Source organism: Entelurus aequoreus, linkage group LG25 (assembly GCF_033978785.1).
Source record: "Entelurus aequoreus isolate RoL-2023_Sb linkage group LG25, RoL_Eaeq_v1.1, whole genome shotgun sequence".
NCBI classification, from domain to species: domain Eukaryota; kingdom Metazoa; phylum Chordata; class Actinopteri; order Syngnathiformes; family Syngnathidae; genus Entelurus; species Entelurus aequoreus.
In genome coordinates this window covers 34,509,310-34,535,439 of record NC_084755.1, presented here as the reverse complement: position 1 = coordinate 34,535,439, position 26,130 = coordinate 34,509,310, and the positions used below count along the sequence as shown (strand labels likewise).

Below are 26,130 nucleotides of genomic sequence, written 5' to 3'. Positions count from 1 at the left end.
CAGTGCCTAAATCACTAACCCTTGTCTTTACAACGACAAACAAACTGTGTTTCTTACAAGTATCATCACAGGAGGACAAGGGATAGCTAAACACGCTACACTGTATGTATTTATTTTAGTTTGAGGGTTTTTTTCCCCCACCCCTATAAGGTTATCAGTGTCGGGATTAACACGTTACTTTGGCGGTAACTAGTAGTTATTTTTTATATTCAGTAACTCAGTTACTGTTACTACATGATGCGTTACTGCGTTATTAAACGTTATGTTTTATACAGTATCGGCTAGAAACTGAGAAGATCTGAGTGTGTTTTATTGGAGCGCTGCGGTGTCGTCATGGCAGAGCTGGAGTCGAGTTTCTTAACATGTAGATATTCTCACTACTTTTCTTTTGTCGAGCACAAAGAAAAGAACATTTTAGTTAAATGTAAGTTGTGTCTTGGATCAAAGATACTATCTACTGCCCAAAACAGCAATTCAAATATGCTGAAACAGCTACAAAAGCAACATGATTCGACGAAGCTAGTAATGAGAGAGACAGACTCCGATGCCACTTCACCTCCACCTCCACCTCCACCTAAGCAACAGCGGCTGGATTTTAACAGAGGGACTGCTAGCCAGGACAACATTGATAGAGCTGTTCTAGAAGACATGCAGGCTATTTCTACAGTGGAGTTACCCGCTTTCAGGCAGCTAATTAGCATGATAGCGGGCGTCAAACAGCAAATGGCACGGAGAACATGTTCCAAGTACCTGGACACAGTGGACAGTGAGTACATAAACATGGAAAGCGAGCTAAAGAAGACACTCCAAACTCTGCCTCTGCTCATCATTCAGCACTGAAGGTACACACACTCTGTCAATTCTCTTATATACTCTTTCATTCTAGACTTCTAGAGTGTTTGATTGTCACATCACTCTAAATGTATAGACTATAAAGTTCACAGACATAAAGAGGGATCCTAGTGGGCCAGGCCAATCTTTCCTTTTCTCTAAACTAAAACTGGGGAAATGCGTAGAGTGTTCTGGGCTTCAGTACAGTGTTGATCTCCTGAAGACATGATTTTATTTCACAATTCCTTGAGAGAAAAAACGCCTGGTTAGGCGTGTGTGTATAGCAGTATGTGTGCTGTATATAGTGACATGACATATAATCATGTCATGTGTGCCTTCCTTGGGTGAAGCCAGGTTTACAGCTATGTTGTGAGATGTTGTGAGATGTTGTTATTATGCGGTTTGTTACTTATGTATGTTATGTTGCAGCTATTTAAAATAGTTTTGTCAATTTGTTCTGGCCTGAAACAAATTGGCCCTTTGAAACATATCTTTGTCTTTGTGTGTTGTATGTAGACCACATTGCTTAGCAGAGTTCAGTGATGCAAATGCATGTCAAGTTGATCAACAGATTGTATTATTCTCCAGTGCAGTAACAGTACTGAAATGAAGGCTAAAAGGGCATTAATGGGAGAAAAAAAGAAGTAACTAAATAGCTACTTTTCACAGTAACGCATTACTTTATGGTGTAAGTAACTGAGTTACTTTTGAAATAAAGTAACTAGTAACTGTAACTAGTTACTGGTTTTCAGTAACTAACCCAACACTGAAGGTTATTCATTTTCTCTGCCTACAGTAAAAACAACTAAAAACTAAGGTTTGGGGCATTGTTTTCTCTAAAGGCATACATTTGTCTAAATAAAACTAAATATGGCCAAGGAGACGCATCATTGTGGGTTTCCTGCACATCGCCTTCATCACGAAAAGAAAAATGTAATCCGCAGGAGAGAATCTCTATGCCATTTTTAAATAGGTTTCTTTTTAGTTTGGAGTCGTCAGCTTGAAGCATCCCTCTGTCTCTGACTCCCTCATCGTCATGTGTCCTGAGTGTGTGTCTGTTATGATTTTGCTTACTAGTTTTGATGACCTGCCTTATTTTCCTGAGGGAACTCTCCTGAAGGAATCAATAAAGTACTATCTATCTATCTATTTATCTATCTATCTTATCCTGCCTCTGATTTGCCAGTCCGTAATGTTTCGCCCTAAGCTTAACCAACCGTGACTCATTAACACAAATACCAACCAATCATCATGGATGTTCACCGTATGTATGTATGTATAATTTTTTTAGCGTGGATTCGAAGTCCATTGTCTCTCTTTGTAGCTTGTAGCTTTGATGTGAGCCACTTCGCTGCATGGGTGTAAAGGTAGCTAAAGTACAGGAAAAGCTACTTATTTAAAAAGTAGCGAAGCTACTTGTTGAAAAAGTAGTGAAGCTACTCGTTCAAAAAGTAGTTATGCTACTTGTTCAAAAAGTAGTGAAACTACCGCCAAGCTACTGGGAAATGGAGTTAAGCTACGTAGCATCGCTACATGTATAAAATCTAAACTATCACCCTGTATATCGTTATCGCAAGAGGCTGCAATATATATCTCGATATAAATTTTAGGCCATATTGCCCATCCCTAACTACAGCACATGTCGACATAAAATTACTGATTTTTCACAGCAATTACTCCCTTGGGTCTCAAATATAATGTCAACAAAGGCTATCTATTGTATGTCGGCATCAACTTAAGAGGGCACACTGCAGGATTTGATTACTTTGTCCCGCATAGACGGGTTTTTGATATAAGACGGACCAAATTGAACATGTATAGTGTCATATTTTCTGAGAGGCATATTGTCATGAACGCACCTCAAACAAGCTGAGGTCATTCCCTGAAGCAGGTCCAGATGTTACACTCTGTGTGCTAAGGCGCGGTGCCCCTATGACTCCGTTCAGACTGGGTCGAGATCCATCCAGACTCAGACGGTCACTCAGGCGCCTCTGCAGAAGAACGTAGGCCACGGAGCTGTCCGAGAGCGAGCGATACAAACTCTCCAAGCGTTGGTATGTCATGTAGTCCAAAATATTCAGACCGTTTTCACAGAAGAGCCGCACAAACTGAGGCTTGTCGTTGATGAGAGCGTCTGTCATTGAACCCTCCAGGTCATCGTACTGAAAATACAATCACCCTGTCAATATTGGTAAAGCACACATATCCCGTGTTTCACCAACTACACAAAAAACATTTAAGTAGTGCTGTGACATGAATGTTGTCATACAGAAACCATCCACCCTTCCATCCATCCATTCACCGCCGCTTATCATAGTCCGGGTCGCTGGGGCAAGAGTCAAAGCAGAGATGCCCAGACTTCTCTGTCCCCAGCCACCTCCTCTAGTTCCACCGGGTGGGGGGACACGAGGCGTTCCCAGGCCAGCTGTGAGACAGTCCCTCCAGCGTGCCCTAGGTCTTCCCCGAGGCCTCCTCCCGAGCCATTCCACTCCTCTCGACGTGGAGGAACAGCAGCTCTACTCTGAGTCTCTCCCGGATGACCGAGCTTCTCACCCTATCTCTGAGGGTGAGCCCAGACATCCTGCGGAGGAAACTAATTTCTACCGCTTGTATTTGCGAACTTGACCTTTCGGTCATTACCCACAGCTTGTGACCTTAGGTGAGGGTAGGAACTTAGACTGACCCGTAAATCAAGAGCTTCCCCAGCAGGCACAAGACATTAAAACAACGTTGAGAATTTGTTGAATTAGGTCCTGACATTGAGCAACTTAAAGGCCTACTGAAAGCCACTACTACCGACCACGCAGTCTGATAGTTTATATATCAATGATGAAATCTTAACATTGCAACACATGCCCATACGGCCGGGTTAGATTAATAAAGTGCAATTTTAAATTTCCCGCAAAATATCCTGCTGAAAACGTCTCGGTATGATGACGTTTGCGCGTGACGTCACGGGTTGAAGCAGACATTTTGGAACAGCACGGTGGCCAGCTTAAGTCGTCTGTTTTCACCACATAATTCCACAGTATTCTGGACATCTGAGTTGGTGAATCTTTTGCAATTTGTTTAATGGACAATGGAGACAGCAAAGAAGAAAGCTGTAGGTGGGATCGGTGTATTAGCGGATGGCTGCAGCAACACAACCAGGAGGACTTTGAGTTGGATAGAAGACGCGCTACCGTGAGTACGCAGCTTTGGCTTCCAAACATTTGATCGCTTGCCCGTACGTGCGTGCCGCTATGTGCATGTCACGTACGTAACTTTGGGGAAATATATGTGCTGTATGAACTTTACGGAGGTGAACGGTACTTTGGGCTGTGGGATTGAGTGTGTTGTGCGGGTGATTGAGTTGTATTGGTGGGTTATACGGACGGGAGGGGGGAGGTGTTTGTTATGCGCATTCATTTGTGGCATATTAAATATAAGCCTGGTTGTGTTGTGGCTAATAGAGTATATATATGTCTTGTGTTTATTTACTGTTTTAGTCATTCCCAGCTGAATATCAGGTCCCACCCGCCTCTGAATCGCTTCCACTGCCCTCTAATCCTTCACTCTCACTTTCCTCATCCACGAATCTTTCATCCTCGCTCAAATTAATGGGGTAGTCGTCGCTTTCTCGGTCCAAATCGCTCTCGCTGCTGGTGGCCATGATTGTAAACAATGTGCAGATGTGATGAGCTCCACAACCTGTGACGTCACGCTACTTCCGGTACAGGCAAGGCTTTTTTTATCAGCGACCAAAAGTTGCGAACTTTATTGTCGATGTTCTCTACTAAATCCTTTCAGCAAAAATATGGCAATATCGCAAAATGATCAAGTATGACACATAGAATGGATTTGCTATCCCCGTTTAAATAAAAACATTTCATTTCAGTAGGCCTTTAAGCCATCTAACTACTTATTTTGGTGCCAAAGGAAAGTCCACTTTGAGGGTTACAGTAGACCAGGGGTGTCAAACTTCAATTGCACATGCAGTCTTAGTAGATCACCATGAATTGATTTACGTGGACCCCGACTTAAACAAGTTGAAAAACTTATTGGGGTGTTACCATTTAGTGGTCAATTGTACGGAATATTTACTGTACTGTGCAATCTACTAATAAAAGTTTCAATCAATCAATTTCAATCACACGCAACACACCCACACATGCAATTTTATAGATTGTACAAGGTATTTAGATCTTAGTACACGCAAAAGTTAGCGTAAAACCCAGCCATAAATCACCAACAACTACAACTAATCCACTGGACTTGACAGGAAGGAGAAAGAGAAAATAAATCCAGACAAATATTACCAGATGTTAGGTTAAAAGCTGACATTTCCAATAATAATAATAATCCACTCTGACCTTCCACAGTATGTTTCCGGTGAAGAGTTCTGTCTTGGCAATGTCCACTCGGTTCCAGGCCACAGCCAGTTTCAACTCTTCAGTGTACTCGCTGGCGTCGCTGGACAAACGTTTGCTAGCTTGACAGAAGACACACACACACACACACTCTCATGGTCAGAATGATAACTGACATCTTCAAGTAGCGAAGGAAACATATCAAGAAGCTTTGATCATTTTTTGGAGCTAACAGAATTCAAGACATTGGCAGACTGAAAGGACAGAGTTGAAGCTGAACCGCAGAAAAAAGACACAGGCGGGAGAACGCAAGCGAATTCCGAGAGCTAATTAGCTAGGAAAAAGAAAACAAAGAAGGACGCAGGAGGGTAAATTTGTATGTAAAGCACAAAACATACCTCGAACGAGGGCTTTGAGGAGTACATTATCAAACTCATCAAGTCCCTGCTCTGCGTGGAACACAGTGATGAGCTCTCTGTTAAAAAGAATATACAGAGCCTGGACACAAGGAAAAGAAAAAGGGTACATTTATATTCCACGGCAGTCACCTTTCACACAACTTTGTAGTCTTTAGAAAATATTCAATTATTATACATGAAGGCAACTATTCTGTTGACTTGGGATGATTGATGAGCCTTTTGTTTGCTTTTGTGTATGGCTGCACCGTGTTGGGACCGTTTGGAAATGCAGTTGTGTGTGGCTTTATATTAATATTTGTGTAAGTGTTCAACTTCAGCCTAAATCCTTTCGGTCTGCAACATTTTCAATTTACGAATGTACAACTGTTTGTTTATGTAAAACTGTTTGTTTATTTTGTTGACCACTGACCGAAGAAATAATAAACTAATAACTAAATAAAAAATATTTGCCTGTACTTATTTGACCTATAGAGAATTTGATGGCACATTTTTGTAAAAAAAAAAAAATAATTAAAAATTAAAATAAAAAACACAGAGGCTGTTTCGCAGGTTTCTTTGCTCTTCAAAAAATAAAAATAAATAAAAATCCCCTGAAGAGCAGAGAAACCTGCGAAACAGGCTTGTAGGGAAGAAATAGTCTCTGTGTTTTTTCCTGACCTAACGTATGTTCGGCTGTACCCCGGTATTGAGCACTGTATAATGGATAAACCACAGAAACCTTGACTATAATATATATATATACACATATACACATATAAATACAGTATATACATATATACACATATATATATATATATATATATATATATATATATACACACACACATATATATATATATATATATATACTGTATATATATATACACACATATACTGTATATATATATATATATATATATATATTATATATATATATATATATATATATATATATATATATATATATATATATATATATATATATATATATACACACACACACAGTACAGGCCAAGCGTTTGGACACACCTTTTCATTCAATGAGTTTTCTTAATTTTCATGACTATTTACATTGTAGATTGTCACTGAAGGCATCAAAACTATGAATCAACACATCTGGAATGATGTACTTAACAAAAAAAGGTGAAATAACTGAAAACATATATATCATATTATTTTTATTATATTCAAGTTTCTTCAAAATAGCCACCTTTTGCCCTGATGACTTTTTCGCACACTCTTGGCATTCTCTCGATGAGCTCCTGAAATGGTTTTCACTTCACAGGTGTGCTTTAAGCTCATCGAGAGAATGCCAAGACTGTGTAGAGCAGTAATCATATATATATATATATATATATATATATATATATATATATATATATATATATATATATATATATATATATATATATATATATATATATATATATATATATATATATATATATATATATATATATATATACACTACCGTTCAAAAGTTTGGAGTCACATTGAAATGTCCTTATTTTTGAAGGAAAAGCACTGTACTTTTCAATGAAGATAACTTTAAACTAGTCTTAACTTTAAAGAAATACACTCTATACATTGCTAATGTGGTAAATGACTATTCTAGCTGCAAATGTCTGCTTTTTGGTGCAATATCTACATAGGTGTATAAAGGCCCATTTCCAGCAACTATCACTCCAGTGTTCTAATGGTACAATGTGTTTGCTCATTGGCTCAGAAGGCTAATTGATGATTAGAAAACCCTTGTGCAATCATGTTCACACATCTGAAAACAGTTCAGCTCGTTACAGAAGCTACAAAACTGACCTTCCTTTGAGCAGATTGAGTTTCTGGAGCATCACATTTGTGGGGTCAATTAAACGCTCAAAATGGCCAGAAAAAGAGAACTTTCATCTGAAACTCGACAGTCTATTCTTGTTCTTAGAAATGAAGGCTATTCCACAAAATTGTTTGGGTGACCCCAAACTTTTGAACGGTAGTGTATTTATATACATACATATTATATTGGTGGGGGGTTGTATTTCTGTTAACTGTGTGTCAAAAAAGACTTCAATAAACAAATGTTTAAAAAAAAAAATCAACTATTCTCGTAAACCCTTTCTGTAAGACAAACACACAGTTATGGGTGACGTCTAACTCACGCTGTCCACCAGTTTGTCCCGGTCACGTTCATTTGGAAAGTGTTTCTGGATCTTGTCGTGGATCCTGTCACGGATGTCCATGCAGAGACAATCCATATCTCCTGTCTCGAACAAAGAGGGGCTTATTGCGATGCAAGGAAGACTCATTAGAAGATCACTGATCAGGTTTGCAGCCGGACCAGTGTCGGCCAGGACAAGCCAGGGCGTGGATTTATTCAAAGAATTCTCTAGTCTCTGCACATTAGAACAGACGTACACCAAAGAAACGTTAGGACATTTTTTATCGGAGTGACTGCATCAACAAGTAGAAGGAATCGGTGCCATTTGGATATGATGAATTAACTGTAAAGTATTATCTAATATTCAGCAAAGTGTCTTGGACATTGATTTGAATGCGTATTTAACAAATATAATTTTAAAGACTATTTTTCATACCAGCACACACACGTGCCTCCCAAATCTGTACAATTTTGTTTGCTTTACGGCAATCTGGTATGCATTTTTTTAAGTTGAGTGCAAACAGAATCTGTTCCGTTATGTTCCCCTTTTTAGCCTGCATCGTTACAATTGCTGCTACGTGCAATAATGTCATCTTATTTTTGAGAAACCAGTACGGTTCTTACTTTCAGCATGCTGGCGTCTCCTGAGATGAGCATACACAGCACTGGGATTTCAATGCTGCCACTACCTGTTGGAGAACAACAAATATCACTGACAAAGGGGAAAAGATCTCATCAGGCGCAAGACGTTGGTGCCAGTTAGTCCTTTTTTTTTTTTTAAAGAATGTATTAATCAATGCAACAAAACAATATACAACAATACCATAATAATGCAATCCAATACCAAAACCAAATCCGACCCAGCAACATTCAGAACTGCGATAAACAGAGCAATTGAGAGGACACACAAACACGACACAGAACAAACCAAAAGTAGTGAAACAAAAATGAATATTAACAACAACAGTATCAATATTAGTAACAATTTCAACATAGCAGTGATTAAAAATCCCTCATTGACATTATCATTACAGACATTAATAAAAAAAAATAAAAAAAATTTAAAAAAATGAACAATAGTGTCACAGTGGCTTACACTTGCACTGCAAAAAGTCAGTGTTCAAAAACAAGAATAAAAAATACAAAAATGAGGGGTATTTTATTTGAACCAAGCAAAATTATCTGCCAATAGAACAAGAAAATTTGGCTTCCAAAACAAGTCAAATTAGCTAACCTCCATGAACCCAAAAATACATTAAAACTAGGGATGCCCGATAATGGCTTTTTGCCGATATCCGATATTCCGATATTGTCCAACTCTTTAATTACCGATGCCGATATCAACCGATACCGATATCAACACATTATTATGCCTAATTTGGACAACCAGGTATGGTGAAGATAAGGCCCTTTTTAAATAAATAAATAAAATAAAATAAGATAAATAAATTAAAAACATTTTCTTGAATAAAAAAGAAAGTAAAACAATATAAAAACAGTTACATAGAAACTAGTAATGAATGAAAATGAGTAAAATTAACTGTTAAAGGTTAGTACTATTAGTGGAGCAGCAGCACGCACAATCATGTGTGCTTACGGACTGTATCCCTTGCAGACTGTATTGATATATATTGATATATAATGTAGGAACCAGAATATTAATAACAGAAAGAAACAACACTTTTGTGTGAATGAGTGTGAATGGGGGAGGGAGGTTTTTTGGGTTGGTGCACTAATTGTGAGTGCATCTTGTGTTTTTTATGTTGATTTAATAAAAAAATAAAAAATAAATAAAAAAAACAATACCGATAATAAAAAAAAAACATACCGATAATTTCCGATATTACATTTTAAAGCATTTATCGGACATCTCTAATTAAAACAATAATATTCTCACTAGTAACAACTGTACTACTATATGAGCACGTATTTTCTATTGTTTCATTGAAAATAAAACAGCAAAGTCCATTTGGCTGTCATCTGTTTTAATTATGAGACACAATTGTGTCAAAGTCATGATTTTTTTTTTTCATGCTTGAAATAAGAAATTATTACTTTAAAAAAGTAGTTTTAAACTTGTGAGTGTTGATGACACAGCTTTGCAACAGTTGATATTCTAGTTTCAAGCATGTTTTACTCAATATAGGTCATCAAATCTCAGCAACAAGCTGTAATATCTTACTCAGATCATTTAGGACCAAAACACTTAAAACAAGTAAAACACTCTGCTTAGTGAGAAGAATGATCTTATCAGACAGAAAATAAGCAAATATCACCCTTATTCGAGATATTTAATCTTACTTAGACCAGTTTCTGCAGTGTGCATCGCATCTCATAAACTTGACAACACATTGTGTCCAAAATTTTCCACAAAGATATAATAAGTCATAATTTTGGTTCATTTAATAGTAAAAACAAATGTAAATAATGGATCCCATATTCCAATATATGACTCATTATCTAAACTAAATGCAATTCCAGGCAGTCCTTGAGTTCATCAAAGTGCAGTTATCAATCATGTTTTTTTGGACAATTTTTATTTAAAACGGTGGCGGGTGTCATTAACACAGTTTATCGTTACACCCCGGTAGCTGCAATATGCAGGATCTTATGACAAACTCAGACGTTGAACATTATGGAAACAGGCACAAAGCAATATATAGCGTAGCAAGTTTATTCCAAAAAGAAGAAACAATTGAATCAATGGTAAATGGGTTATACTTGTATAGTGCTTTTCTACCTTCAAGGTACACTGCAAAACCTGAAATCTAAGTAAGATGAAATATCTCAAATAAGGGTGATATTTGCTTATTTTCTGTCTGATAAGATCATTTTTCTACTAAGCAGATTTTATGTTAGTGTTTTACTTGTTTTAACTGTTTTGGTCCTAAGTGATCTCAGTAAGATATTACAGCTTGTTGCTGAGATTTGATGACCTATATTGAGTAAAACATGCTTGAAACTAGAATATCAACTGTTGCAAAGCTGTGTCATCAACACTCACAAGTATAAAACTACTTTTTTAAAGTAATCATTTCTTACTTCAAGCATGAAAAAAAAATCATGATGCCGAGCGCATATCATTATGTCAAGATAATGGCACTAGCATTTACTTCATTTAAGAATATTTTCCAACATATTGAGCAAAAAGGTCAAAAAAAATTTCTACCAAGAAAAGTGCACTTGTTATTAGTGAGAATATACAAACCCCATTTCCATATGAGTTGGGAAATTGTGTTAGATGTAAATATAAATGGAATACAATGATTTGCAAATCATTTTCAACCCATATTCAGTTGAATATGCTACAAAGACAACATATTTGATGTTCAAACTGATAAAAAAAAATGTTTTTGCAAATAATCATTAACTTTAGAATTTGATGCCAGCAACATGTGACAAAGAAGTTGGGAAAGGTGGCAATAAATACTGATAAAGTTGAGGAATGCTCATCAAACACTTATTAGGAACATCCCACAGGTGAACAGGCAAATTGGGAACAGGTGGGTGCCATGATTGGGTATAAAAGTAGATTCCATGAAATGCTCAGTCATACACAAACAAGGATGGGGCGAGGGTCACCACTTTGTCAACAAATGCGTGAGCAAATTGTTGAACAGTTTAAGAAAAACCTTTCTCAACCAGCTATTGCAAGGAATTTAAGGATTTCACCATCTACGCTCCGTAATATCATCAAAGGGTTCAGAGAATCTGGAGAAATCACTGCACGTAAGCAGCTAAGCCCGTGACCTTCCATCCCTCAGGCTGTACTGCATCAACAAGCGACATCAGTGGGTAAAGGATATCACCACATGGGCTCAGGAACACTTCAGAAACCCACTGTCAGTAACTACAGTTGGTCGCTACATCTGTAAGTGCAAGTTAAAACTCTCCTATGCAAGGCGAAAACCGTTTATCAACAACACCCAGAAACGCCGTCGGCTTCGCTGGGCCTGAGCTCATCTAAGATGGACTGATACAAAGTGGAAAAGTGTTCTGTGGTCTGACGAGTCCACATTTCAAATTGTTTTCGGAAACTGTGGACGTCGTGTCCTCCGGACCAAAGAGGAAAAGAACCATCCGGATTATTATAGGCGCAAAGTGTAAAAGCCAGCATGTGTGATGGTATGGGGGTGTATTTGTGCCTAAGACATGGGTAACTTACACATCTGTGAAGGCGCCATTAATGCTGAAAGGTACATACAGGTTTTGGAGCAACATATGTTGCCATCCAAGCAACGTTACCATGGACGCCCCTGCTTATTTCAGCAAGACAATGCCAAGCCACGTGTTATATCAACATGGCTTCATAGTAAAAGAGTGCGGGTACTAGACTGGCCTGCCTGTAGTCCAGACCTGTCTCCCATTGAAAATGTGTGGTGCATTATGAAGCCTAAAATAGCACAAGGGAGACCCCCGGACTGTTGAACAACTTAAGCTGTACATCAAGCAAGAATGGGAAAGAATTCCACCTGAGAAGCTTCAAAAATGTGTCTCCTCAGTTCCCAAACATTTACTGAGTGTTGTTAAAAGGAAAGGCCATGTAACACAGTGGTGAACATGCCCTTTCCCAACTACTTTGGCACGTGTTGCAGCCATGAAATTCTAAGTTAATTATTATTTGCAAAAACAAAATAAAGTTTATGAGTTTGATCATCAAATATGTTGTCTTTGTAGTGCATTGAACTGAATATGGGTTGAAAAGGATTTGCAAATCATTGTAATCCGTTTATATTTACATCCGACACAATTTGCCAACTCATATGGAAACGGGGTTTGTACTTATTTTAAGGTATTTTTGGGTTCATTGAGCTTAGCTAATTTTACTGGTTTTGGAAAGTCTTGACCAGCCGAATTTTCTTGTTCTATTGGCAGATAATTTTGCTTAGTTCAAATAAAATACCCCTCATTTTTGTATTTTTTTTTCTTGTTTTTGAACACTGACTTTCTGCAGTGCACTCAAAGCGCTTTGACACTATTTCCACATTCACCCATTCACACACATTCACACACTGATGGCGGGAGCTGCCGTGCAAGGCCCTAACCACGACCCATCAGGAGCAAGGGTGACGTGTCTTGCTTAAGGACACAACGGACGCGACGAGATTGGTAGAAGGTGGGGATCAATGATGATCCCAGGAGACTGGACATTTCGCCCAAACCCCTTCCTCGTCTCTTTGAAAGTACTCTCACTCAGTCTCTCTCTCACTCTTGCTCTTCTTTCTTTCCGTAGCAGCATAAAACCTTTCTCATTCATAATCTGATGTTATTTGACTACTCGAATAAATACTTAAAATGACCTTGGTTTCTTCTGGACATTTTTTTTATGGATTAGGAAAAGATCCAAAACACATGCTTTTATTTTGAAGCTTACTTTGCGCTTAACAGGTTTTAATGCTTTTTGTATTACCGGTAACATAATGAAGTTAAAAATTATAATACTACAAACGTAAGCAGTACCGTGCACATAAGCAGTTTTCATAGAAATACATTTAATGTCGACAAAAGTGTGGACTAAAGCGTGCACTTCAGTAGTAATAAGAAATCGGTTGATCAGGACTTGATGAGTTGGTCATAGACGGGATACACTGAAACAGGTTTTACCATGATACATGATACTAATGTGATGCATATGACGCGTGACAAATATCTTGCAGATATTGATCCTTTCCCAGGTTAAAGCGATGTTTGTGCATGGTTCTCTCATGAGCTGCCATGATTTCTTCAGGACTCCATTATGAACTGACGGTATTACTTGAGGTACCCAGTCAATAGTCACGTAAATCGAGTGTAGATCTTACCCAGAATGCCGGTGCGCTGGTGAGAGATATGACCTTCCAGACCTGCACGAAAGGCCGTCTCTCCTCCCCTTCGGCCGCTACTGCCATCATCCACCAGCAAGAACGCTTGGTGGTTGCTGTCCAGGAGGCACGAGTCATGTGCCGTGTTCTGGACGTAGTAGCAAGCGGGGAAGCTTCCCTTCAAATGGATGACAGAATAGTTGGTCAGAAGTCAGGAGAGACAACCCAAACTAACTACGGTAGGAAGGGGATTCATATGGCTCCATTCCTCGCGGTTTACCTGACACATGAAACCTGACGAATTGGGGGGAGTGCACTATCCACTTCAGCCGGCAGGTGGCAGTAGAGTGTTGAATATTTCTAAATGTGTTGAGTGGCAATTCCAACTTTGACCACAGCGTCAGTTGCTATGTAGAGTGGCTCTTTTCATCATTTTCAGCAGACTGCATTGCAAAATGATTTAACACTTTCCTCACATGGAGCCATACTAATCCCTTCCTGAGTGTATTACTTTAGTAAAGTTGCAGGAAAAACAAATTTTCTGATTTATATATATCTCAATGATCCCCAGAGCAAACTAAGTCAAGAACAAGGTGCATAGGTAGCTAGTAGGAGTGGTATCAATACGATACCAAGTAAATATAGAGCTAATATTTCTGATACTGATACTTTTTGCTTAACATTTGTGATCATTGGGTGATTTTGTGATTTGGAGTTTAATGTGTTGATCATAATTACAATCAGAACACAACAAAGGGCAAAGGACAAACAAAAAAATGATGTGAACAGTTGCTATAAATTAAGAGGTGTTCTGATCAGGGTTTTACGCTGCCGATTCCGATACCGATCATCCATGAGTGAGTTCAACTAATACCGATCGCATGTGTTTTACACATATTTCCAGACTGCATGAAAATAGAGAAAGTAACTCCACCCTTTAAAAAAGTAAATAAATCAGGATTTTCTAATTATAGGCTGATTGTTATGATCCGCTGCCCGGATCATAATCTGCTGAAGTTTTTCGAGTCACTTGTGTTTTCTGCTAGTTTTCTGTTAGTTTTGGACTCCTTTAGTTCCTGTTTATGCACCTCTGAGTTTGTTACCATGGCTACTTGTTAATATAAGTGCCAATAATAATAATAATAATAATAGATTTTGTTTGTAAAAAGCACTTTACATTGAGTAAACAACCTCAAAGTGATACAGTGTATTAAAAAAAATAAAATAAAATAAAAATAAAATAAAATAAAAATAATAATAATTAAAAAAATTTTAAAAAGATAATAAAAAAAAAAATAAAAATAACAACTAGAACAGCCAAATAGCTAAAACTAGTATGCATATATCTAAGAAAAAAAAAAGGCTTTTTTAAAAAGAAGGGTTTTTAAGCCTTTTTTAAAAGCATCCACAGTCTGTGGTGCCCTCAGGTGGTCAGGGAGAGCGTTCCACAGACTGGGAGCGGCGGAGCAGAAAGCCCGGTCTCCCATTGTTCGTAGCTTTGTCAATGCAGACAAACTCTAGAGTGTTGAATATTTCTAAATGTGTTTAGTGACAAATCTAACTTTGATCACAGCGTCAGTTGCTATGTAGAGTGGCTCTTTTCATCATTTTCAGCAGACTGCATTGCAAAATTATTTAACCCCCCCCCCCCCCCCCCCACACTTTCCTCACACAGAGGCATATTAGTAAAGTTGCAGGAAAAACACATTTTCTGATTTATATATCTCAATGATCCCCAGAGCAAACTAAGTCAAGAACAAGGTGCATAGGTAGCTAGTAGGAGTGGTATCAATCCGATACCAAGTAAATATAGAGCTAATATTTTTTATACTGATACTTTTTGCTTAACATTTGTGATCATTGGGTGATTTTGTGATTTGGAGTTTAATGTGTTGATCATAATTACAATCACAACACAACAAAGGGCAAAGGACAAACAAAAAAATTATGTGAACAGTTTTAATAAGCTATAAATTAGAGGTGTTCTGATCAGGCTTCTATGCTGCCGATTCCGATACCGATCATCCATGAGTGAGTTCAACTAATACCGATCGCATGTATTTTACACATATTTCCAGACTGCATGAAAATAGAGAAAGTAACTCCACCCTTTAAAAAAGTAAATAAATCAGGATTTTCTAATTAGAGGCCGATTGTTATGATCCGCTGCCCGGATCATAGTCTGTTGAAGTTTTTCGAGTCACTTGTGTTTTCTGTTAGTTTTGGTTTCCTTTAGTTCCTGTTTATGCACCTCTGAGTTTGTTACCATGGCTACGTATTAGTTTCACCTGCCTCTTGTGTTCCGGACACGCACCTGTTTGTAAACACTGACATTATTTAAGCCTGCCTTTGCCAGTCAGTCGGTCTGGCTTCTTTGTTTGCGTCACGCTACGGTTACGTTAGTTTTGCTAGTCTCCTAGCCCCTGCTAGTGATCCCTAGTCTGTGCTAAGTAGTAGCCTTAGCTTCAGGTGTGATCGGCACCTTATTCCGTCGGTTTGTAATCTGTTTTGTACCTGTTTTGTGTTAATTTACTATTAAATCATGTCCTTACCTGCAAGTCCTGTCCGGATTCGTCCATTTGCATCCGGAGAAAACAAACCGACGGAATAAGGTGCCAGCATGTGAATGGGCGCGGGCATTGCAGCGGGCCCATAATTATTAAAGTTGAAGTATGAGCAATAATAATATGGGCTGCTTGCATTGCAAGTGTCCATTCACTGCTGCTTAGCAGCATGTGAATGGGCGCTGGCATTGCAGCGGGCCCATAATTATTAAAAGTTGAAGTATGAGCAATAATAATATGGGCTGCTTGTATTGCAAGTGTCCATTCACTGCTTCTTAGCAGCATGTGAATGGGCACTGGCATTGCAGCGGGCCCATAATTATTAAAAGTTGAAGTATGAGCAATAATAATATGGGCTGCTTGCATTGCAAGTGTCCATTCACTGTTCTTAGCAGCATGTGAATGGGCACTGGCATTTCAGCGGGCCCATAATTATTAAAAGTTGAAGTATGAGCAATAATAATATGGGCTGCTTGCATTGCAAGTGTCCATTCACTGTTCTTAGCAGCATGTGAATGGGCACTGGCATTGCAGCGGGCCCATAATTATTAAAAGTTGAAGTATGAGCAATAATAATATGGACTGCTTGCATTGCAAGTGTCCATTCACTGCTTCTTAGCAGCATGTGAATGGGCACTGGCATTGCAGCGGGCCCATAATTATTAAAAGTTGAAGTATGAGCAATAATAATATGGGCTGCTTGCATTGCAAGTGTCCATTCACTGCTGCTTAGCAGCATGTGAATGGGCGGTGACATTGCAGCAGGCCCATAATTATTAAAAGTTGAAGTATGAGCAATAATAATATGGGCTGCTTGCATTGCAAGTGTCCATTCACTGCTTCTTAGCAGCATGTGAATGGGCACTGGCATTGCAGCGGGCCCATAATTATTAAAGTTGAAGTATGAGCAATAATAATATGGGCTGCTTGCATTGCAAGTGTCCATTCACTGCTTCTTAGCAGCATGTGAATGGGCGCTGGCATTGCAGCGGGCCCATAATTATTAAAGTTGAAGTATGAGCAATAATAATATGGGCTGCTTGCATTGCAAGTGTCCATTCACTGCTGCTTAGCAGCATGTGAATGGGCGCTGGCATTGCAGCGGGCCCATAATTATTAAAAGTTGAAGTATGAGCAATCATAATATGGGCTGCTTGCATTGCAAGTGTCCATTCACTGCTTCTTAGCAGCATGTGAATGGGCGCTGGCATTGCAGCGGGCCCATAATTATTAAAGTTGAAGTATGAGCAATAATAATATGGGCTGCTTGCATTGCAAGTGTCCATTCACTGCTGCTTAGCAGCATGTGAATGGGCGCTTGCATTGCAGCAGGCCCATAATAAAAGTTGAAGGATGAGCAATAATAATATGGGCTGCTTGCATTTCAGCAGGCCCATAATAATGTAAAAAAATATGAACAAAAAAACTAAGAAACCTGAAAAATTACAAAAAAAAATCCCTTCCTATTTGGATGGATCCACCCACCCTCAGTCGTGAGTAGAACACGTTCATGGAATGTGCAGCGCTTAATGAGTACCTCTGCATTAACAAGCTGTTGTCTGTCGAACACAATGCCCCAGGGTGCGATTCCCACAGCTATGACTTTCTTCTTGGAGATCTTCGAAGCTGCAGCGCTGTGGTCCCTCACCGCCTCGCCGACACAGCGAGCCACGCCTTCCCGTAGACCCCCCGTAAAGATCCAGGCCCCTGGGTGAGAGAGGGGGTGTGATTTTGATGGGTTTTTTTCAAAACATTAAGGATATACATACCAAAAGAGTAAGCCTTTACAATATGGTGCAATTTCAAGTTTCAAACTCCTTAAAGGGGAACTGCACTTTTTTTTTGGAATGTTGCCTATCATTCACAATCCCTATGTAAGACAAGAACACATGTGGTATCCTTTTTATTATGTATTCTAAGTCGTAAAATGTGGCAAGTAAAAGGTGGCTAACAATGCAGATAATGGAAGTACACTATTCAGCCCATAAAGCCCTCTAAAAAACGGCCAACAATACCCTGACCTGAATACTACCCAAGTATTAGTGATATTGTTAATATAAGTGCCAATAATAATAATAATAATAATAATAATAATAATAATAATAATAGATTTTATTTGTAAAAAGCACTTTACATTGAGTACACAACCTCAAAGCGCTACAGTGTATTAAAAAATTTTTTTTTAAATAAAATAAAAATAATAATAATTAAAAAATTTTTAAAAAGATAATAAAAAAAATAAAAAAATAAAAACTAGAACAGCCAAATAGCTAAAACTAGTATGCATGTATCTAAAAAAAACAAGGCTTTTTTAAAAAGAAGGGTTTTCAAGCCTTTTTTAAAAGCATCCACAGTCTGTGGTGCCCCCAGGTGGTCAGGGAGAGCGTTCCACAGACTGGGAGCGGCGGAGCAGAAAGCCCGGTCTCCCTGTGTCCGTAGCTTTGTCAATGCAGACAAACTCTTTTTAACTAAAAAAAAATTCCCACAAGAAAAACGTGGCTTGCCATTTTCAACCCCCCGCCTTTTGTAGAAATACAATCAATTCATTATTAATGGGGTTTATTGTTATATGTTGCACTATTTGGCTTTGTCTTTTACAATACAAATCTGAGATGTTTTGTTCAAAAAGCTTAGCATATATTGACATACTTTGTAACGCTTTTTAGCATCTTTTGATATACAAAATTAATAAAGTGGCCTCACATTCTTTTTTAGTGTGTGACCGTCAATAGGGAAAGGCTTGCACCAATGTTCCTCTTCATTTTTCATGTGTCTGAGCAAAACACACCAACTACACTGCAAAAAGTCAGTGCTCAAAAACAAGGGAAAAAAATACAAAAGTTAGGGGTATTTTACTTGAACTAAGCAAAATTATCTGCCAATAGAACAAGAAAATTTGGCTGGTCAAGACTTTCCAAAACAAGTTAAATTAGCAAACCTCAATGAACCCAAAAATACCTTAAAATAAGTATTTTCTCACTAATAACAAGTGCACTTTTCTTTTCTTGATAGAAAAAACAAATATGAGACCTTTTTTCTCAATTCGTTGAAAAATATTCTTAAATTAAGTAGCGCTCGGCATTACATTTCTTGCATTTTTCCATCGATAACATGACACCATCGCGCCAAATGCGTGCTCTTTCAGTCAATTAGTGCGCAAGGAATTACAGCCCGTAATTTGCTGTCATCTGTTTTAATTATGAGACACAAATGGGTCAAAGTCATGATTTTTTTTATTTCATGCTTGAAATAAGAAATTATTACTTTAAAAAAGTAGTTTTATACTTGTGAGTGTTGATGACACAGCTTTGCAACAGTTGATATTCTAGTTTCAAGCATGTTTTACTCAATATAGGTCATCAAATCTCAGCAACAAGCTGTAATATCTTACTGAGATCATTCTCATTAATAGATGTGAGCATGTTTCACACTGTAAGAAGTTTCAAACGTTACTAAAAGCCGTCAAACCACGAGCCACACCTACTTCATTACCCAACGTACTTTTCCATTTACCTGCTTCCTTTGTTCTCCTTGCCTACCACATCCACCCATGCTTTACCTCTGCTCCCACACCTAACTAACCCCTGGCTAAATACTTCGCCGCTCCATGCTTTTACTTTGAAGCTTATATTGCACTGAACAGTAAGCCACCTGTACATGGACAACATTCATTTAATCGGATCATCATTTGGATCAGAACGTTACCGTGTACATGGACCCTGAAAAAATTATGTGATTATGACGATAAATCGGCTTGCTTTACTTTGACTTCGGAAAGGTGTTTTATTATTTGTGCATTTCTGCTAGCCCGACGTTATTACGGTATTTATTTATTTATTTTTTTCCCTTCTGTTCACTACTTTTGTTTTACCTCTCTTTTTGAAATGGAGCTGTTCTGTACTTTATATGTTGTGATTATGTTACGACATTCTGTGTATGTGTTTTTGGCTAGCAGTTAGCACTTGGAGTAGCTGTAACGTTGTGAATAACTGAAAAAAATTATGTGATTATGACGTGCATTTTCATGCATGACACCTTAAATCGGTATACTTTACTTTGACTTCGGAAAGGTGTTTTATTATTTGTGCTACGGCGCCATCCTTTGGACGAGTACGATCACTGCAGGTGCTAAATAAGCAGTAGACTTCCACTGTAAACAGACAAGGCTTTGTGCATTTCTGCTAGCCCGATGTTATTACGGTATTTATTCATCATTTTTTTCCTTCTGTTCACTACTTTTGTTTTACCTCTCTTTTTGAAATGGAGCTGTTCTGTACTTTATATGTTGTGATTATGTACGGGTCTTCTTCATGTTACGACATTCTGTGTATGTGTTTTTGGCTAGCAGTTGGCACTTGGAGTAGCTGTAACTGTCACGGCCAGGGCGCATTCCAATGCGCCCTCATCCTTGCGCTCTGCTTGTCGCACCTCGGGACACGCCCACGGCCGCACATATCCAGGGACGTGCCGCGCGCGTCTCCGCCCTGCAGCAGCAGCCGCCAGCGCACCTGCCTGTAATGATCGAGCTGCCTTCTTAAGCCTGCACAAGCTGCCATGCCGCGCCGGAATATAACCTTCTGTTCGCGTGCATACCCTCCGTTGCCTGGAAAGTGAGCTGTGCGTCTCACTTTTCCCCGGATCTCCCTCTGGACTCTGACTGCCTCCCTCGATCCTTGACTACACCCGCCTTGGACTCGGACCTGTAGACTTCTCTCTCCCCTGGACTTCCTCGTCTCTCGTTCAACACTTGGTAACACAAACTTCAGATAACTACACACATAGCCTCACACACACACACTCTTGGGTTTTGACACACTCTATTTCCTTAGTTAGTATATATAGTATTGTTTGATTATTATATATATATATATATGGTCTATAAATATAATAAATCTTAGAGCTACAGTCCCCTGGTGTCTGTTGCCGTCACCTCCCCTAGTCTAACCATAACAGTTACATTATGAATAAAACAGCTCGTTAAGACGACAACTGGATCCCTTCTTCTATTGGTATATCGACACATAACACTCCAGACCATACTTTTGTTTTTACTATTCTCGTTTTAAAGCAACAAATTCATAAGTGTATAAAGCTATGTCTGTACATGGTGACTGGGAGGGAGACAGCACCAAGACGATCGTTTTATTCCGAGACTATTAAATGTAGTCTGACATCAAAGACATGCGCAGTAAGGATCATTCTAACCTGAATTTCGGAAAATATGTTTTCATGTGCTCCAATCCGAATGACTTTCGACATAAACCACCCGTCTCATGGAATGAAATTTTGATCCGAACGTGTGTGATCGGGTCAGAATATTCCGAATGGCGTGTTTACATGAAGCAATTTTATTCCGGTTAGGCTTTTATTCCGATTAAATGTGTCCAGTTGTGTGAATGCTGTGTAACTAGACAGTATTTGCGGTTGTTGTATCAGACTGCTAAGTGTTAATAATAAAGTTAACCACACATGTCAACATAAATGTACCTATTTTTCGTACAAGGGAGCATCTTGAGTCTTAAATTTGATGTTGACAAAAGCGGTCGGACCATGTATGTTGCACGGGACTCTTACCTGTACTCTGTGCAACTCGAACCAGCCCATTCCTCAGGACATCTCTCACCCATGATTTGACCGTCTCACGTCCTTCGCCTCCCACCACTGACACCACCAAATTGGGTGAGGGCAATCGCCAGTGTGTGGTCAGCAGGGAGTAGATTTTTTGAGGTGGCGTGTCACATGATAGCCGCAGAAACTAGAAAGGACAAAATGATCATTTGGGTGTCTTCGAAAACAACGGTGGCAGTGGAAAACAACAGTGCAGTGTTACAGTACAGAACGCACACTTTGGGCCTGATCTACAAAATAGCGCGTGCAAATTATGACATTGCACGTACTATTAGTGGCCCTCTTGCCGGTGATCTACTAAAACGATACACGCGCCTGTAGCTCGGTTGCAGCAGTATCCTATGTAATCAATAGACTCCCTATTCTACCCAGTAGAAGTAGAAAGCACTTGATAACAAGTGCAAAGTGGTGCACACCGCCCTATTTAAATGAGGTTTTTTTGCGTGTACTACCGGCTGTGCCCATGGAGACAATCGTTTCCTGCATATCTATGACGTCATGCTCCAACCTGTGGTGGTTTGACATGTTGCGGAACATGCAGCAAACATATTCTGTGACATTTTTTCTAGGCAATATAAAAGTTAAAGTTAAAGTACCAATGATTGTCACACACACACTAGGTGTGGCGAAATTATTCTCTGCATTTGACCCATCACCCTTGATCACCCCCTGGGAGGTGAGGGGAGCAGTGAGCAGCAGCAGTGGCCGCGCCCGGGAATCATTTTTGGTGATTTAACCCCCAATTCCAACCCTTGATGCTGAGTGCCAAGCAGGGAGGTAATGGGTCCCATTTTTATAGTCTTTGGTATGACTCGGCCGGGGTTTGAACTCTCAACCTACCGATCTCAGGGCGGACACTCTAACTACTAGGCCAGGGGTCGGCAACCCAAAATGTTGAAAGAGCCATATTGGACCAAAAATACAAAAACAAATCTGTCTGGAGCCTCAAAAAAATAAAAGCCTTATTACATACAGATAGTGTGTCATGAGATATAAATTGAATTAAGAGGACTTAAAGGAAACTAAATGACCTCAAATATAGCTACAAATAAGGCATAATGATGCAATATGTACATATGGGTGAGGGCGGACCTACGTCACTTCCGCCTACCAATCCCCTAGCAACCGGGAATTCGTTGAAAACAAACCAGCTCACAGCGAACACAGCATTGACAGAAAAAGCATTTAACGAGTGTTGTGGCTTGGAAGTCGGCGTTAAATCCTTCATTTACGCATTTTTACTTATTCGCATATCGTGTGAAAAAACGAAAATGTATTATTTGCGTCAGACTCGTCTCAGTGAACTTTAAAGCTTCTCAGGCTTAGCTTAGCTTGCTAGTTAGCTTAGCCTGCGCGCTACTAAGAAAGAGACGCGGAAGTTAACAACAAGATCAAGTGTTAGTGTATAAAATATTGAGAGATTTGAGGGCTACATGTATTGTTTAAGTACAACTGTTCTTCGCCAGGTGTTCTTTGGCCGCCCTGGCTTACGTTTTCCCGGTGGTGTCCATCTTAACGCTGCCTTTGGTATCCTCTCGTTGTCCGGTTTTCGAAAATAGCTAGCTAGGCTATAGACTATATAGTATATACCGCATGTTATTTTCGTACAACAACAACTTGAGCTGTCGAACATTATAAGGTACAAATTCAACAAGTACAACATTAGCACGGACGTATAGCCAAGTTGTGGTTAAGAAGGTGGATTTTTGTTCCTTATATTTACCAGAAACGAAGTGATCCGAACACACGACCCGGGACTTTGGGGGACTCCAGTGAGAACCGTCCTCGTTTTCCCGGTGTAAAGCTGCGAGCCATTTGTCTCGTCTCTGTGGGCTTTTATCGCGCTTTGGCAGAACAAAATACAACCTTTGTTTTCCCTGTTTCCAGTTGTGGTTAGCACAACCAAAAACAACACAGGTTTTCGGCATTTTGGAGGCAGAATGACGGGTCTAACCAGCGTAGGTCGACAGGTTAAAGAGTAATGGCGACGGGTTGTTTTCAACGCCAGTCTGGTTGCTATGGCTCGAAGAACCCGTATGTAGCTCAGTTGCCCGGATGTCGGCCCTCACCCATAGCTAGCCTAAATAGCATGTTAGCATCGATTAGCTTGCAGTCATGCACTCACCAAATATGCCCGATTAGCACTCCACACAAGTCAATAACATCAACAAAACTCACCTTTGTGCATTCACGCACAACTTTAAAAGTTTGGTGGACAAAATGAGACGGAAAAAGAAGTGGCATAAAACACGTCCTAGAAAGTCGGAGAAAGTTATATGTAAACAAACTAGGGTGAGTTCAAGGACCGCCAAAATTAGTAGGACAAAACGGCGCTCGCCAAGTACTCGAATCAGTGAAGCATGTTTAATATAAACAGTGTGATTTATAACAATTAGGGAGGTTTGTGTCATGTTTGTCCTCCTACAGAAACCATATTAACACAAAAAATGTTTTTTTTCCTCCTCACCTTTTTCCATTTTTCATACATTTTTGAAAAAGCTCCAGAGAGCCACTAGGGCGGCGCTAAAGAGCCGCATGTGGCTCTAGAGCAGTGGTTCTCAACCTTTTTTCAGTGATGTACCCCCTGTGAATTTTTTTTAATTCAAGTACCCCCTAATCAGAGCAAAGCATTTTTGGTAGAAATAAAGAAGTAACATCAGTTTCTGATTTATTAAATAGTATAACAGTGTAAAATATTGCTCATTTGTAGTGGTCTTTCTTGAACTATTTGGAAAAAAAGATAGGTTTTATTTATATTTATAAAGGATTTTTGAATTATTGCTATTTTTACAATATTAAAAGAAAATCTCACGTACCCCTTGGCATACCTTCAAGTACCCCCAGGGGTACACGTACCCCCATTTGAGAACCACTGCTCTAGAGCTGCGGGTTGCCGACCCCTGCACTAGGCCATATAGAAGGGCAATCTATTAGGGGTGTCAAAAAAAAAAATCTGAATCAATTGCGATTTCTATTTATGACGATTCTTAATCGATTCCAAAAAAAAAAAATATCTGTGTACAGATTTACTTTAGAAAAGATAAGTGTCGGATACTTCTCTGGTTGCCTTATTTGTATTTGACTTTATTAAATGTTTGGGTAGAATTTTATTAAGCAAAACCAGTTTTCTTTTAAGTAATATAAAAGTTAATCAGAACTGTTTATCTATTTTATGAAGAAATGTAGTTACCGTATTTTTCGTAGTATAAGTCGCTCCGGCTGAAAATGCATAATAAAGAAGGAAAAAAACATATATAAGTCGCATTGGAGTAAAAGTCGCATTTTTGGGGGAAATGTATTTGATAAAAGCCAACACCAAGAATAGACATTTGAAAGGCAATTTAAAATAAATAAAGAATAGTGAACAACAGGCTGAATACGTGTACGTTATATGAGGCATAAATAACCAACTGAGAACGTGTCTGGTATGTTAACGTAACATATTATGGTAAGAGTCATTCAAATAACTATAACATATAGAACATGCTATACGTTTACCAAACAATCTGTCACTCCTAATCGCTAAATCCCATGAAATCGTATACGTCTAGTCTCTTACGTGAATGAGCTAAATAATATCGGTGTTTCCCACACATTCATTTATTTGTGGCGGCCCGCCACGAAAGAATTACGTCCGCCACAAATTTTAAAAAAATAAAATAAATTTTTTTGTCCTGTCCAGCTTCTCAGGCAAATCATATAGTTGATGTAGATGCCCATATAGGCTGTTCAGATTTACTTTACAAAAGAGAAGTGTAGGATACTTCTCTTGTTGCCTTATTTGTATTTGACCACTACTGTTTTCTGTTTATTTGTTACTGACTGTGGCAGGACACCTCTGCCTCTGTTTCACTTTATGTTGCTGGTAAATAATATGGTTGTAGTAGTAGGCTAAAGTTAAATTATTTAGTATGCACTAATTAAAGGGGCAGAGCTTTAAGAGACATTTTAGCTTTTATATTTTATAAGATATATTTTTTGTAAGAACCACAATTAATAAATATATTTCAGTGAATAACTTATTGTTCAAATCTGTATATAAATATGTACATAAAGTTTTGTAATTATATTGTAAAATGGATGGATGGATGGATGGACGTTTAAAACAAAACTGTTATTATTCATTAGTAAGTATACATTTTTTGAGCCTTTTAGATAAAAGCATATCATTGTAGTAAATTATGCAAATTACTCGATGATGTCATGGTGACCACGCCCATAGCCACACCCATAACCACGCCCCCGCCGCCACAGGTATCTTGGCAGTTTATGGGAAACACTGAATATTATTTGATATTTTACGCTAATGTGTTAATAATTTCACACATAAGTCGCTCCTGAGTATAAGTCGCACCCCCGGCCAAACTGTGAAAAAAACTGCGACTTATAGTCCGAAAAATACGGTAATCA

General features: G+C 38.8%; 2 protein-coding genes across 5 annotated transcripts in view; one reads left to right on the top strand and one right to left on the bottom strand.

Moving 5' to 3' along the window:
- The window catches only part of abat (4-aminobutyrate aminotransferase), a 212,215-nt gene extending 199,584 nt beyond the window's left edge, over window positions 1–12,631 (top strand). The window contains exon 17 of the transcript XR_009824489.1: window positions 12,520–12,631. The gene's annotated coding sequence lies outside the window, so the exon portion shown is untranslated. The remainder of the gene's footprint in view (window positions 1–12,519) is intronic.
- trpm4a (transient receptor potential cation channel, subfamily M, member 4a) overlaps window positions 1–26,130 on the bottom strand; it is a 102,552-nt gene that overhangs the window by 55,116 nt on the left and 21,306 nt on the right. For all 4 annotated transcript variants that reach the window (XR_009824488.1, XM_062036360.1, XM_062036362.1 and 1 more), the window contains exons 6-13: window positions 21,667–21,847; window positions 17,630–17,799; window positions 13,529–13,706; window positions 8,352–8,416; window positions 7,729–7,962; window positions 5,579–5,678; window positions 5,184–5,302; window positions 2,691–2,993 (exon numbers count right to left, since the gene is read on the bottom strand). Coding sequence is in view for 3 of the 4 variants with exons in the window: in XM_062036360.1 (XP_061892344.1) it covers window positions 2,691–2,993; window positions 5,184–5,302; window positions 5,579–5,678; window positions 7,729–7,962; window positions 8,352–8,416; window positions 13,529–13,706; window positions 17,630–17,799; window positions 21,667–21,847 (1,350 nt within the window). In the remaining variant the exon portion in view is untranslated. The remainder of the gene's footprint in view (window positions 1–2,690; window positions 2,994–5,183; window positions 5,303–5,578; window positions 5,679–7,728; window positions 7,963–8,351; window positions 8,417–13,528; window positions 13,707–17,629; window positions 17,800–21,666; window positions 21,848–26,130) is intronic.